At 35.7% G+C, this 12,655-nt stretch overlaps 1 protein-coding gene across 2 annotated transcripts; it reads right to left on the bottom strand.

Annotated features, from left to right (window-relative positions):
• Positions 1-7,050: 7,050 nt before the first annotated feature.
• LOC147872975 (opioid-binding protein/cell adhesion molecule-like) lies at positions 7,051-12,309 on the bottom strand. Of its 2 annotated transcripts, XM_087353510.1 has the most exons (5): positions 11,917-12,308; positions 10,192-10,313; positions 9,179-9,332; positions 8,200-8,469; positions 7,051-7,183 (listed from the first exon to the last, which is right to left on the bottom strand). In XM_087353510.1, the coding sequence occupies exons 1-5, from the start codon at positions 12,152-12,154 to the stop codon at positions 7,173-7,175; spliced, it is 795 nt and encodes a 264-aa protein (XP_087209636.1). In that variant the 5' UTR covers positions 12,155-12,308; the 3' UTR covers positions 7,051-7,172. The 2 variants fall into 2 exon arrangements, with proteins under 2 accessions (XP_087209636.1, XP_087209634.1); XM_087353508.1 differs by lacking the exon at positions 7,051-7,183 and having other exon boundaries at positions 8,140-8,469; positions 11,917-12,309.
• Positions 12,310-12,655: the final 346 nt, after the last annotated feature.

Below are 12,655 nucleotides of genomic sequence, written 5' to 3' on the forward strand. Positions count from 1 at the left end.
ATATCTGGTGTGTAGAGGAAATATAATGAACCAACACACATGCACTGATATAAGACTTTTCTGTACATAACAATGGATGAGGATAAGAATAAAATATCTTGTAAACCTCCACACAATGAGAACCACATTATCGTTGCATCTGACAACCAATTAATTACACACAAAACAGAAAATTGTATTTAAATGAAGGACATTAGCTTTTACAAAATGCGAAAATACTCATATTCTGTAGTATAAATTACGAATATGAAACCAGAGACTCAAATATTCCCTTCAGAAAGTCAGACCAGCTGATTTTGGGGCAAAATTTTGTAACCAGAACATGTTTATTTAACTGCACAGAAGATATCGTATGGACCATGAACACCTGTTTTACAAGCACTGAAAGCTAGGAACAATATGATTAAACAGCCATATAAGGAATTTACTTTTTAACAAGAATCAGAAAATCACTGTCAGACCAACAATTGTGACGACATGCTTATTTATATCTGTGTACGCCTAAATAAATTAACATGTGCATTAGGTTCAACTACAAGTGGTAAATATCATTACAAAACAAAAATGTAAATTATTTGGTTGTAATAGAAACAACACAGATACCAAGGGGGGATATATTCATTTAGTTCTCTGAAGTCACACTTTGATCATCATACTGAATGAAATACTATAGATTCAATTTACATTTAGATGGAACACAAGTAAAATTTATATTAAATTATTCATCTGCAATACTTTACCAAGACGCAAACAAATAGAAGACCTGAATTTAAAATGGAGTCCATACATCCATGTTCTCTATAAAATATTTCAACCATTAGAAACTGCATCTAATATACAGTGATTAATAAAAGCCAATTGGCACCTAATAAATGATTTCGTCTTATCTGTAAAAGCAGTTTTATCTCTGACATTTTGTAGGATGTAAATAAAAAGTATTGTCCTTGTAAGAAATGATTCAGAGAAAGAAATAACATACATATATATATACATTTGTGATAATACAACATCAAAGGAGCCCATAATAAGACATGTGTACTCAATTGAGGAACAAAATATTTTGAATGAAGTTGTCTTCACAGACATAAATTTGCAATTCCACATAAAATATATGTAAAGTGTATTCTTCTTGCACTTTGAATGCAATCTTATTCTCTCCCACTTTGTTGGCCTCTTGGTATATTTGCTAACATGTTTCCAGATCACTGATTTTATCGCCATAATTAAAAGTTGGTCTGATTCACACACTAATGATAGCATGCTTCTTTTAAATTTAATTCCAAGCACAGTAAATGGTATCTCAAGTTAAACATGTAACTTTATTTATGGACTTAGTCACCGAGGACAGAAAGGCAACATAAAAGCAATGTCATATATATAATGCAGATGAAAGTTGTTATTACAAATATTCTTCTTTTTCCTGTTTGACTGAAATCATACATTTCCCTGATGTTACATTTTCCCTCTGCATTTAAACACAATTAAATTCACATCGATGATTCAATGCTGAAATTCTATCCACACTCACATCCAGGAACTACAAGATTCCATCACATACATCCCAGGCATCATATTTGACTGGAAGACGACTTTGGCTCACTTACTGTCTCTTCTTAGTTTAAAAAATTCTCTCACAAGCTTCAGTGCTTTCTCAGTCTGAGGAAATAGCAATAATTTCCTTGCAATCAGTGGACAAAAAAGGTCAAATAATTATAATCAATTTAACCTTTGGGAGATATTATATTAACATGCTTATTTTGATAGTGAGAAGAGCCAGAAATATATTGTTTTGTAACTGACGAAAAAAGAAACTCTGAAGGCTGACTTACAGATTCTGTTACAGCCAAAGCTAACCTCAATTACCCATATCAGAGAAATAAGGGCTGCTAAGAAAATGCTTTGTGAGTGGTATGAAAAGCTATCCCTCAACGTATTTCTTATATTAATCACCTAAAATATATAGAATTCCTTATGCAGATGTCACACACCTGCTCTAGCAATGTAAAAACTTCATTTATGCCACATATGGAACAGAATTTTCACTATTACAGATGACACAGGCTTACACCAGGGCTTCCCAACCTTCTCCAGACCAAGGGACATATTCACCCTTACTAAACAACTTTCAGGCCACAATGTTATAAATTAGAATGGTTTCAATAAAATCTTCTTCGGCGATCAGCCACGTAAAATAGTTAAAAGACAAGACCGACGTTTCAGGGACCATCTCTGTTCCCATCATCAGGGTGAACCCTGAGTTACGTTGCCGCGAAAGCTTCAAATCATGTATCACCAACCTGTATGAGAATGATTTGTTGAAACTTCATAACAATTTAAACAAAATGTTACTAAAATTCTATTATAAACAGGTTCCTATATGAATCAATCATTTTCCTCAACAAAATCAGAACATTATGAACATACTAGACACAGCTTGTGCTTAAACAATTTTTCATTATCAGGTATAATTTCAGTTGTTGTGATTCACATATCCCTCAAAGTGTTCACTAGTAAAATGCATCCTAGTTCTTTATTTTATATTATTAATTAAGCTGGAGCCTACAGCAATAGGTACTGCCAAATTATGATGACATCAACAAAATATTTTCCCATACTGCAGAAATATTTTCACCACAGAGGTTGGCACAGAAAGTGTTTTATGTAAAATGCACAGAGGCCACACAAAACACATTAGAGGGCTGAATGCAGTCTGTCGGTTGAGAATTGCTTGTCTACAACATACACTTTTCAGGATGCAGTGCTGGACATACATAGTGATAATCTAACTTGACTCTTCAACAACCCCCATAAATTATAAACATCTCAAAAAAGGAGAAGAATTCTATTCAGATACCAAATCACAATGTCCCACTTAACGTGAAACCCACCATGATAGCATGTCATAGCAGCAGTTACTAAACTACCAAGAAATGAGTTAGTCACAATCCAGAACATAGCCTTCACATGACAGTAGATTGGTTCTGACTTATGTGGGACTCAGTAAATACTGATGCCATGAAATCATATTACGTCTTAAGGATTTAACAAACCTCTATATGAGAGGAGGCACTGGCTCAAACACAGAAGAAGTAAAGCAAACGTTGCGGTGGAAGTGGTAGTACAACCGGAAAGCATACAAGTTCCTCTTTTGGAGCAAACAATATAAAGTAATGATCTGTCTCTAACCAGGGGAAAGTTTTGAAAATGTGGTTGGACATTTTTAAAAGTGTTGAAAAGTTTTATACAGATATGAGTATTAAGAAATGAGTATTGAAACCAGACACAAGTATTTATTCGCTGTATACAAAAATTAAATACTAATAATATCAGTATTTCAGATTTAGAAGGTGCAAGTGAAGACATAAAATTAATTTAAGCAAATACTGTTTAAGGTGACAAAGTCTGAAACAAATCAAAGAACATGCATAAACCTGGCAATCTTCCACGTAGCACATTATTTTCATTCTACATCAATAAGGTAAAGGAAATTTAAACCCCCAACTGAACTTACTACAGGATTAAAAATTTAGCAGTATGGTACAGTAAGCTTGGCCAGCTGGATCACAAAGTCAGTGAAGTCTTAACATCTTACTTTGTATACAAACTGCAATCTGGACTACATACCTTCCAATTTACTAGTTTCAGCAGTCACCTCATGGATTTCATTCTCTAAAGCAAATAATAACAAAGCATAATGGCATTCTAGAAACAAAATAATGTAAGTACATATTAAAAAGAACTGGAGGATAATGAAACAAATATTGCCTCTAATTTATTACAATAAGGACCAGAAATGCACCACACAATATATCTGACATCATAAAAATCACTTGTTTTGATTAGAGTGCGAAAGAAAAACTTCAGACAGAAATTTACCATTTTTGATGAATTCTGTATAAACATCCTAATCTTTACACATTTATCTCCCTTTCAACAATAATACCAACATAGCATCCACATACCCTGTGGCATGGAAAAACTAGAACTATTCATCGCAGTCTTTGAACCAACAAGACCTTTGAAATGTGTCTTTCAATAAGATATTTTTTAGGAAAATGCAAATATGAATATGGTGACCCTGAAAATTGTTCGCAGTGACAACAGTAATTGACATCATTGTTAACTTACAAAAATATATCCTGATAACGTTGTTATAACACAGAAACTGGCAGTAAGTGTGACACAAAAACATAGAGAAACAAAATCCTTTAACATTCAAAATTTTACCAAACAACTGGCAACTTCCTTTAGTATTTATTGTCATCTAAAAAACATATGAGGCATATTTAGTGTGCTGTGTAAAAACATCTTTTTTTCTAATTATAAGATGTTTCTTACCAGTAACAGCTACAGTCAAATTCAGAATATACACTATATATATTGTGACTTCATTTTAATACACAAAACAACATATTTAGTCAAGTAAAAACTATATTTAATTATAATACACCGTCATCAGAACCTATTACAATTAATTTGTAAATTTCTGAATTACTCTCAAACATCTATAAACACACACAACTACAAGCCACTTTTAACAATGACAATCAACACATAAAATGGCAGTACAATGGTGCAGCAATATATCACAGTAACAGTGCATGAATAGAATATACTTCCCCAGTCTGTTCAACAGATTTTGTTTTCAGTCAATCAAACTGTATACAATTCCAAATTAAAGTTTATGACAGCACCGCAAATGAAAATGTACAACATAAATCAAATACGCCACAAACATACTCATGCTGCTAATAAAATACACTTCTTACCGACCCCTCCCCCCCCCCAAAAAAAAAGATAAAACTGGTAAGATTAAAAACAATCAATCACTGATTCTGGGGAAAACCTCCCCATATTCTAGGTACCACTAATGACTAATTTCCATCAGTTTATAATAAAAGAAAACATTGTTTTAGTTCCTAAGACTGAAAACATTTAAGAAGTAATACAATTTATCTCTTTGCCTTCAACATAATTTGTCAGAAATGGCAACTTTTTATCTGTTTCGTGCTTGCTGTGGCTACACACGAACAAAACTGGAGAGTAATAACTTTTCAACTGGGAGATGTGTTCTACACAATGACAGATGACTGTGACATATTATCATTATCATCATTGTCATTGTCATCATCATTGGCATAGACAACATGCAATCAACAATGATTTTCTTTAAAGCCTTTCCCCAGAAACTGAAATGATTCAGTCATTAACTTCAAATCTTAGGAGGAAGAAGACGAAAAGAATTTTACTTCTTCCAAAACTTGTGGATTGGTTTTAATTTAATTTGTCTCAAATTTTGGTTTTTGTACCAGAAATAAAAGATTTTCTATAAAGTACACTTCTTATACAGGGCCAGATTAGACCAAGGGACAGATTGCTTTTGAATATGTCATCATGTGGCAAAAATCTTGATTTACAATTTACTGCAATATGAAGAAAAATAACATGTGATTATAGACATAATGTCGTAAGGCTTCATTACAAAACGTTTATAAAGCTCATATGAATCAGCAAAAATTAGCATTTTAAAAAGAGGTACCATATCTGCTCAGTCTAGAAAACAGAGTACATTGGTTAATACTTACTTATGGTAAATGAATGTGCCTTTGCCTGATTTGTCCAGCCATAAAAGTTCATTGCTCGAAGAGTCACCAAGAAGTCTCCTGCTGGAAGATCCTTTAACTGATACTTTAGTTTATAAATATTGCCTTCTGCATCCAGCACAGGTTTTGCAATAACCTGCCACTTCCCACTTTCCTGCAAATAAATGTCAAATATCATAAGATTGGAATTCTTTTACATAGAAACACAATTTATTTTATATAACCTGAAGTTGTCATTCTGCCTTTATAATGTCACAGAACTATATAAAAAATGTCACAGTGAATGAGACAATAGACTATAATAATTTTTACACTTCTGAATGCATCTAAACTTCATGACTGTGGCAGATTGGGTTAAGACCACTTGATACCCATACAATGAATAAGGACATAGCTGTTTTGGATATGGTGGTAAAGAGCAAAATCTCTGCCCTTGCTAGGAATTGAACCCCAGTCATTAACCCAATAGCAAGTCCCTTAATAAAGCAATTCTAGTAAATTCAAAATGTGGGTAGGAAAGAAAGTTTCTTTAAAAATAGGTGTTAACAGAATATTAACAGAAAAATTATGACACAGGACAAATTCATCTGCTTTAATAAAATTTAAAGTTATTTTACAAAACAATGTTATAAAAATATGTCTGCATTCCATCTTTCAGATGTGATTTAGAAGAGAATTTCATATGTCATGCTTAGTAATCACACTAGCTTGCTCGCCCTCCCACCCTCATAACCACTACCTTGACTCCTCTCCCTGCATCTTACATTTTGTGCATCATTCCAATCTCCTATTATATTTCTATATCTGAATGTAACTATAACAGAAATGAGAGACATGAGCAGCTTCCACTGTTTCAAGAACTACAGGAAGCTTACCACAGCAAAACCAACACAATATGGAGAACCAGAGTTTTTAGAGGAATTCTCATCCAAAAGGTTCCAATTTTAAGTTTCTGTAAGTTTTCCTACACGCATTGTTTGTTGGTTTGCTGCAATTCTCCCAAGTTATCACAAGTAGTCTAAAGTTTAAATTTCCAGACAGAGATCTAAAAATATATTTCCCACTGAGATCTCAAAATTGGAAAATGCTGTGATGGGGTTGGAGAATATGAGAAGAGAATAACAAGGACTATGAGAAGAGAGAGAGAGTTCAAACAGAAAACTGAGGAGGAAGATGAGGTAAAGGGGTCAGTGGTCAACATCACACCCCAGCCATGCTTTACCACCAGGGAAAGGGCCCCCGGTATTCACTGAATAGAAAGCCGAGCAGGGTCCCAGTCTGGACACAGAGGCTAGAAGAAAAATCCTTTGTGATCATACACATCATCCAGTCTACAGTCAAAACAACATACTGATTGAGCTACCACAACTCTTATAAGGAAGTGAAGAAAAAATAAGTAACTTGCTTTGCTAGTAATATGATTCTCTTGTTGGCTCAAACAGCTGGTACTTGCCTTTGTGTTCTTCTACTGTACTTTGTACTCAAGAATTGGAGAGTAGCTGATAATGTGCCACTCTACATCAAGGCTCCTGCCATCAACACCTACACTGGCACTGACCAATTCTGGTGTCATAGGTTTCCTTGAAAATTAAGGGAAACTTCAGAATAGTAGTGTACAGTATATACACACAAATGGACCCTTATCATGGCTCTTCTTCATTACCAAACACCAGCTCAATCATGGACAAATATATGATTACAGAAACAGTGACAATGTGTTAATCCTTGATCAAAATATGTCCCCTGTTTGCCACATTCTAGATGTGTGACAAATAAGAATCATTGGAATGAATCTCTTCATTGTTGGAGAAACAATTTCGGTGGCTGCTGAAATGTGTAGGTGTAACATAAGAGAGCTGAATATTCAAAATGATTGAAACGTCGCACATTCCGCAAGATATATAGTTCTGCATTTAAGCACATTATGGAAATTTAAAATAGTATGAAAGTGAAGCTCAACATATTTTATAACCCTAGCACTAACTGGGAGTGGCCACCTCCATATACCAACACCATTGAAAGTCCCCCCCCCCTCCCAAATATTGAAACACATTTGATAAAAGACTGGGTTGGATCCACAGATATTCCAAATTTTGTGATAAAGATAAAAATTCCTGACCCAACCAATGATATCACTGCTGCAGGCCTGTTTGGGAAAATTAATCAAAAACTACCATGAGATTCATTGATATACTAATGACACTACAGAATTGTTTACTGTTATTTAGCTGTGCATAATCTTGTATTTTACTTAGTATAGGTCACATATGGCAACTAGTGTGTTTATGCTCAATCGTCTCATAATCAAAACTCTTGACAAATGACATGTCTCACTAACAGCAATAGCAGACCAAGCGACACTACCCCTGAGAGCGGATTCAACCAAGTTTCCTGTGCAGCCAAAAGTAATAAAATATGACAGCTATTTCTTTAGGGCTACGTATCAGTAGGGCATATTGGTGCCTTTTAACACACACCAGTATCATGGAAATGAAACAAAGTGAAAAGTATGTTCCTAAATAGAAAGCAAAACAAAATATAAAATATGGATAAACTTCTGAAGTTTGTCAGTTTTATGAAAACTTCAAAAACATACCAGTGAGTTCAATTTCCTTAGAGCTGGCTGTTCCCTTGATATTGGTCGCAACGCATTTGTACTTGCCAAAGTCAGAAACCTGAGTTTTATGAATAACATAAAGATATTTGTTGCCATCTATCTTCACACGGTCTAACTCGGTTACAGACCCATTATCTTTCAACCAATAAACATTTGCTTTGGACTCTGCATGTACAACACATTTCAATTCCGCATCATAATCTTTTTTTGATGCCACCAGTTCTTCACCAATATCAATTTCAGGAGCATCTGAAATGAGAACCACAACAAAAAATATATTACACTTCCTTGCACAGTGAGATCTTTGACAACAAGGAAATGTATATCAGAAGCCCTCAAAATTTTCTTTGACCCAAACATTAGTAAAACAGCAGTGGACTTTCCAAGTAACAAACCTCTATCTGTCTAAAACTGAACAGGATATAACAGTCTACAAATTTAATTATTACTACCATATATATATATATATATACACACACACACACACACACTTTATTTAAAATTTACAAATGAACATATCTATGTCACATTAAATTTAATGAGTCATAATACCTATAGTAAACATTCACAGTTAAAATTTATGCATGAAAGCATATTAAATTAGTTTTCAAACATATCCATCTTCCAATAAACTGAAGTCTATAACTTGGATTTGCCTTTCCACTTCCAGGGGCACAGCAACTGAAACCAAACTCATTATCTTCTTCTTCTTCTTCAGTCACACCAATGAACACCCAAAGGGAACAAACGCTGCAAAAATACTGTTCAACATATATTATTCTGTCATCAAAAGGAAACGCAGAGTAACCACAATATTTCAGTGTAAATTCATTACACCATATTGTTAGAAGCTCAACTCTGAAGGGTGAATTCAAAAGTATGGAGGATAATGCTATGATGTGGTGCATCTAACTCAACAAAACTCTCTACATTAGCCATAGACTAATTCCATACTTACATGTAACATTAATATAAACTTCAGCCAAAACTTCTGGTCCTTGATTATTTTTGGCAAAGCATTCATAAGTGCCAGAGTCAAACCTCTCCACAGAACTGAAAGTGATATTTTCATTAGTTGTAATGACAGTTGCGTCAGGTTTATTATACTTCGTCTGCAAACAGATCATGATATTATCAGTTTTGATGTATATTTTCTGAAATAACACATTAATAGTTTTTTTCTAGAAAGAAATAAAGAGAATGTCAATTGAAAGGGGTTTAGCTAATTTCAATATTTAAAGAAATCTGATCTGGAAAAGACAGTACAAAAGCAGAAGTGAAAGGGCTAAGTTTACTTTGTGTGTAAAACCTCACCACAAAATACAATTGAAATCCAATTTATTTTTTCAAAGATGAAACACAGGGACAGACATTTATGACCTCATTCATCCACTTTACAGAATTTGTTCATAAATAGTAGAGGCAAGCCATTAAGAGGCAGTTTATTTAACATATATTCTGAAAAAAACTTTCTTTTCAGGAAAAGCATTAGAGTCATTCACTAAGTTGCCACTTCATAATTCAGAACATAAGTGGTGTATATGCTTTTGTTAGGAGTAAAAAAGAAGTTCCGACTGCTTTTAGATTAAAGTTGACAGAAACAAAGACATCCTAGAAACTCTTTTATAAATTATGGAATTCAAAACATTCTACAGCCATCTACCAGACAAAATGACAATTAAATGAGCAAATATACAGAGAAATTTAACACAGTCTGTAATGTGACGGACAGAAAACACGTTTAAGGAGATTCTGAACCAGAGCAAAAGAGGCATTTCTCACAGTCACAAAAATTTGATTTTGTAAGAAGGAAAAGGAAGAAAATCTGCTCTACATCAAGCAAAGTCTCAATGAAACTGGAGGTATACGGCAAAGAAGTCAGTGTCTGGTGTTTAAAAATAACAGACTGTCACTCTAGTATAAAACATTTTACAACAAACAAGGTTTCATTATGATATAAGGTTTACTTACCAACTTCTTCCATTTGATTTCTGGGCGGGGATATCCAGTAACACTGCACTTTAGTGTGACCGCAGAACCCTTATCTATCGTAAGTGTTCTGCTTGGTTGAATGTTCTTTATTGCTGCTGGAGCTGTAAACAGCATAATTAGTCTGCAGTAAGACAAGTAAGTATTTTAATACATTTAATACACTAACCGAACATTTTCATTCAGGTGTCGGAACATTTACAGGATAAAGACCAAAAGAGAATCAGACCTGAAGATTTCCGTCTTCTGGGTTATTGCGCTGTGTAGTCTGGTCGATGTTAACCAACGTTTCAGAGGTCATACTGCCTCCGTCATCAAGGCGGTGAAGATTTCCGTCTTCTGGGTTATTGCGCTGTGTAGTCTGGTCAATGTTAACCAACGTTTCAGAGGTCATACTGCCTCCGTCATCAGGGCGATGAGTATGAAGCTTTCTGTCTTCCCGGTTGTTGTGCTGTGTAGACTGGTCGATGTTAACCAACGTTTCAGAGGTCATACTGCCTCCGTCATCAGGGCGATGAGTATGAAGATTTCTGTCTTCCCGGTTGTTGTGCTGTGTAGACTGGTCGATGTTAACCAACGTTTCAGAGGTCATACTGCCTCCGTCATCAGGGCGATGAGTATGAAGCTTTCAGTCTTCTGGGTTGTAGCGCTGTGTAGTCTGGTCGATGTTAACCAACATTTCAGAGGTCATACTGCCTCCGTTATCAGGGCGATGAGTATGAAGATTTCCGTCTTCTGGGTTGTTGCGCTGTGTAGACTGGTCGATGTTTACCAACGTTTCAGAGGTCATACTGCCTCCGTCATCAGGGCGATGAGTATGAAGCTTTCTGTCTTCCCGGTTGTTGTGCTGTGTAGACTGGTCGATGTTAACCAACGTTTCAGAGGTCATACTGCCTCCGTCATCAGGGCGATGAGTATGAAGATTTCTGTCTTCCCGGTTGTTGTGCTGTGTAGACTGGTCGATGTTAACCAACGTTTCAGAGGTCATACTGCCTCCGTCATCAGGGCGATGAGTATGAAGCTTTCAGTCTTCTGGGTTGTAGCGCTGTGTAGTCTGGTCAATGTTAACCAACATTTCAGAGGTCATACTGCCTCCGTTATCAGGGCGATGAGTATGAAGATTTCCGTCTTCTGGGTTGTTGCGCTGTGTAGACTGGTCGATGTTTACCAACGTTTCAGAGGTCATACTGCCTCCGTCATCAGGGCGGTGAAGATTTCTGTCTTCTGGGTTGTTGCTCTGTGTAGTCTGGTCGATGTTAACCAACGTTTCAGAGGTCATACTGCCTCCGTCATCAGGGCGATGACCTGATGATGGAGGCAGTATGACCTCTGAAACGTCGGTAAACATCTACCAGACTACACAGCGCAACAACCCAGAAGACAGAAATCTTCAGTATGTTTTTGTTTCGCTTGTAGTCATAGGAAATATCCCGATGGGAGTAAAACATGGGGAAAACCTTGATGTAGTGTGGATAATATAAAATCTTCTCAGTAATGACTCTACATGCCAACTACTATATTTTACGAGTGATAGTACCATAAGGTAAATAGTAATGAAAATGGAATAAATTGACGCCTGGTATTTTTCACTGTTGTTCAAAGTTGAAAGAAATAGAAAATGGATGGAGACAAAGGTATGAAAGGATTAATGGAGAGGATTAAAGTAAATTTTATACTGCTACAGATACAAAGCCTTCATTTTCTTACCAAAAACATTCACTGTATGCATCACTTCCACTTTTGGAGTAGTGCTGAAAGTGCAATAATACTGTCCAGAGTCCCTGGTATTGACATTCGTGACAATAAGAGAATTGTTGTGTCTGTGATATGTAATCCGAGGGTCCTTGGCCCCCTGATGGATTTTGTCTACATATAGAAGTGTACTCTCTTTCCTCCACATGACCGTAAACACATTCAGATCAGCTGTAACAACATAACAATGCATGAACAAGACCTTACAACTTAAATTCTAGAACACAATAAATATGTTTGTTCGTAAGGTATAAAACTATTACACACTGATGAGTTTCATAATTTGTATTTTTCACCAAACATTGTCATGATAATTAAATCACAACAGATGAGTTGGGCAAAACACGACACATGTGGGTGGGAACTCAGAAATACATCTCATACCAAAAGAAAATTAAGATTAAAATGAACCAAAGCGTAATTGTGTCAGTTGTGCCGTATGGGTACAAAACGTGGTCTTTCACTTTGAGGGAGGAACTATAGACTGGGGGTCTCTGACAACAGAGTGTTGAGGAAGATATTTGGACCCGAAACGTAAGTGGGACAGATAATAGAGAAAAGTGCATGACGAGCACCGATGTTTTTACGGTGAGGTGGGCAGGGGAGGGGTGTTTACAAATTATTGATTGGGAGGCCTGAAGGAAGGAGACCTCTGGGAAGACCTCGGCGTAGGTGGGAGGATAATCTCAGGCGC

The sequence above is a fragment of the Zootermopsis nevadensis genome, unplaced genomic scaffold, assembly GCF_977971745.1.
Source record: "Zootermopsis nevadensis isolate Lab colony 2312 unplaced genomic scaffold, Znev_1.0 Znev_ptg000022l, whole genome shotgun sequence".
NCBI lineage: Eukaryota > Metazoa > Arthropoda > Insecta > Blattodea > Termopsidae > Zootermopsis > Zootermopsis nevadensis.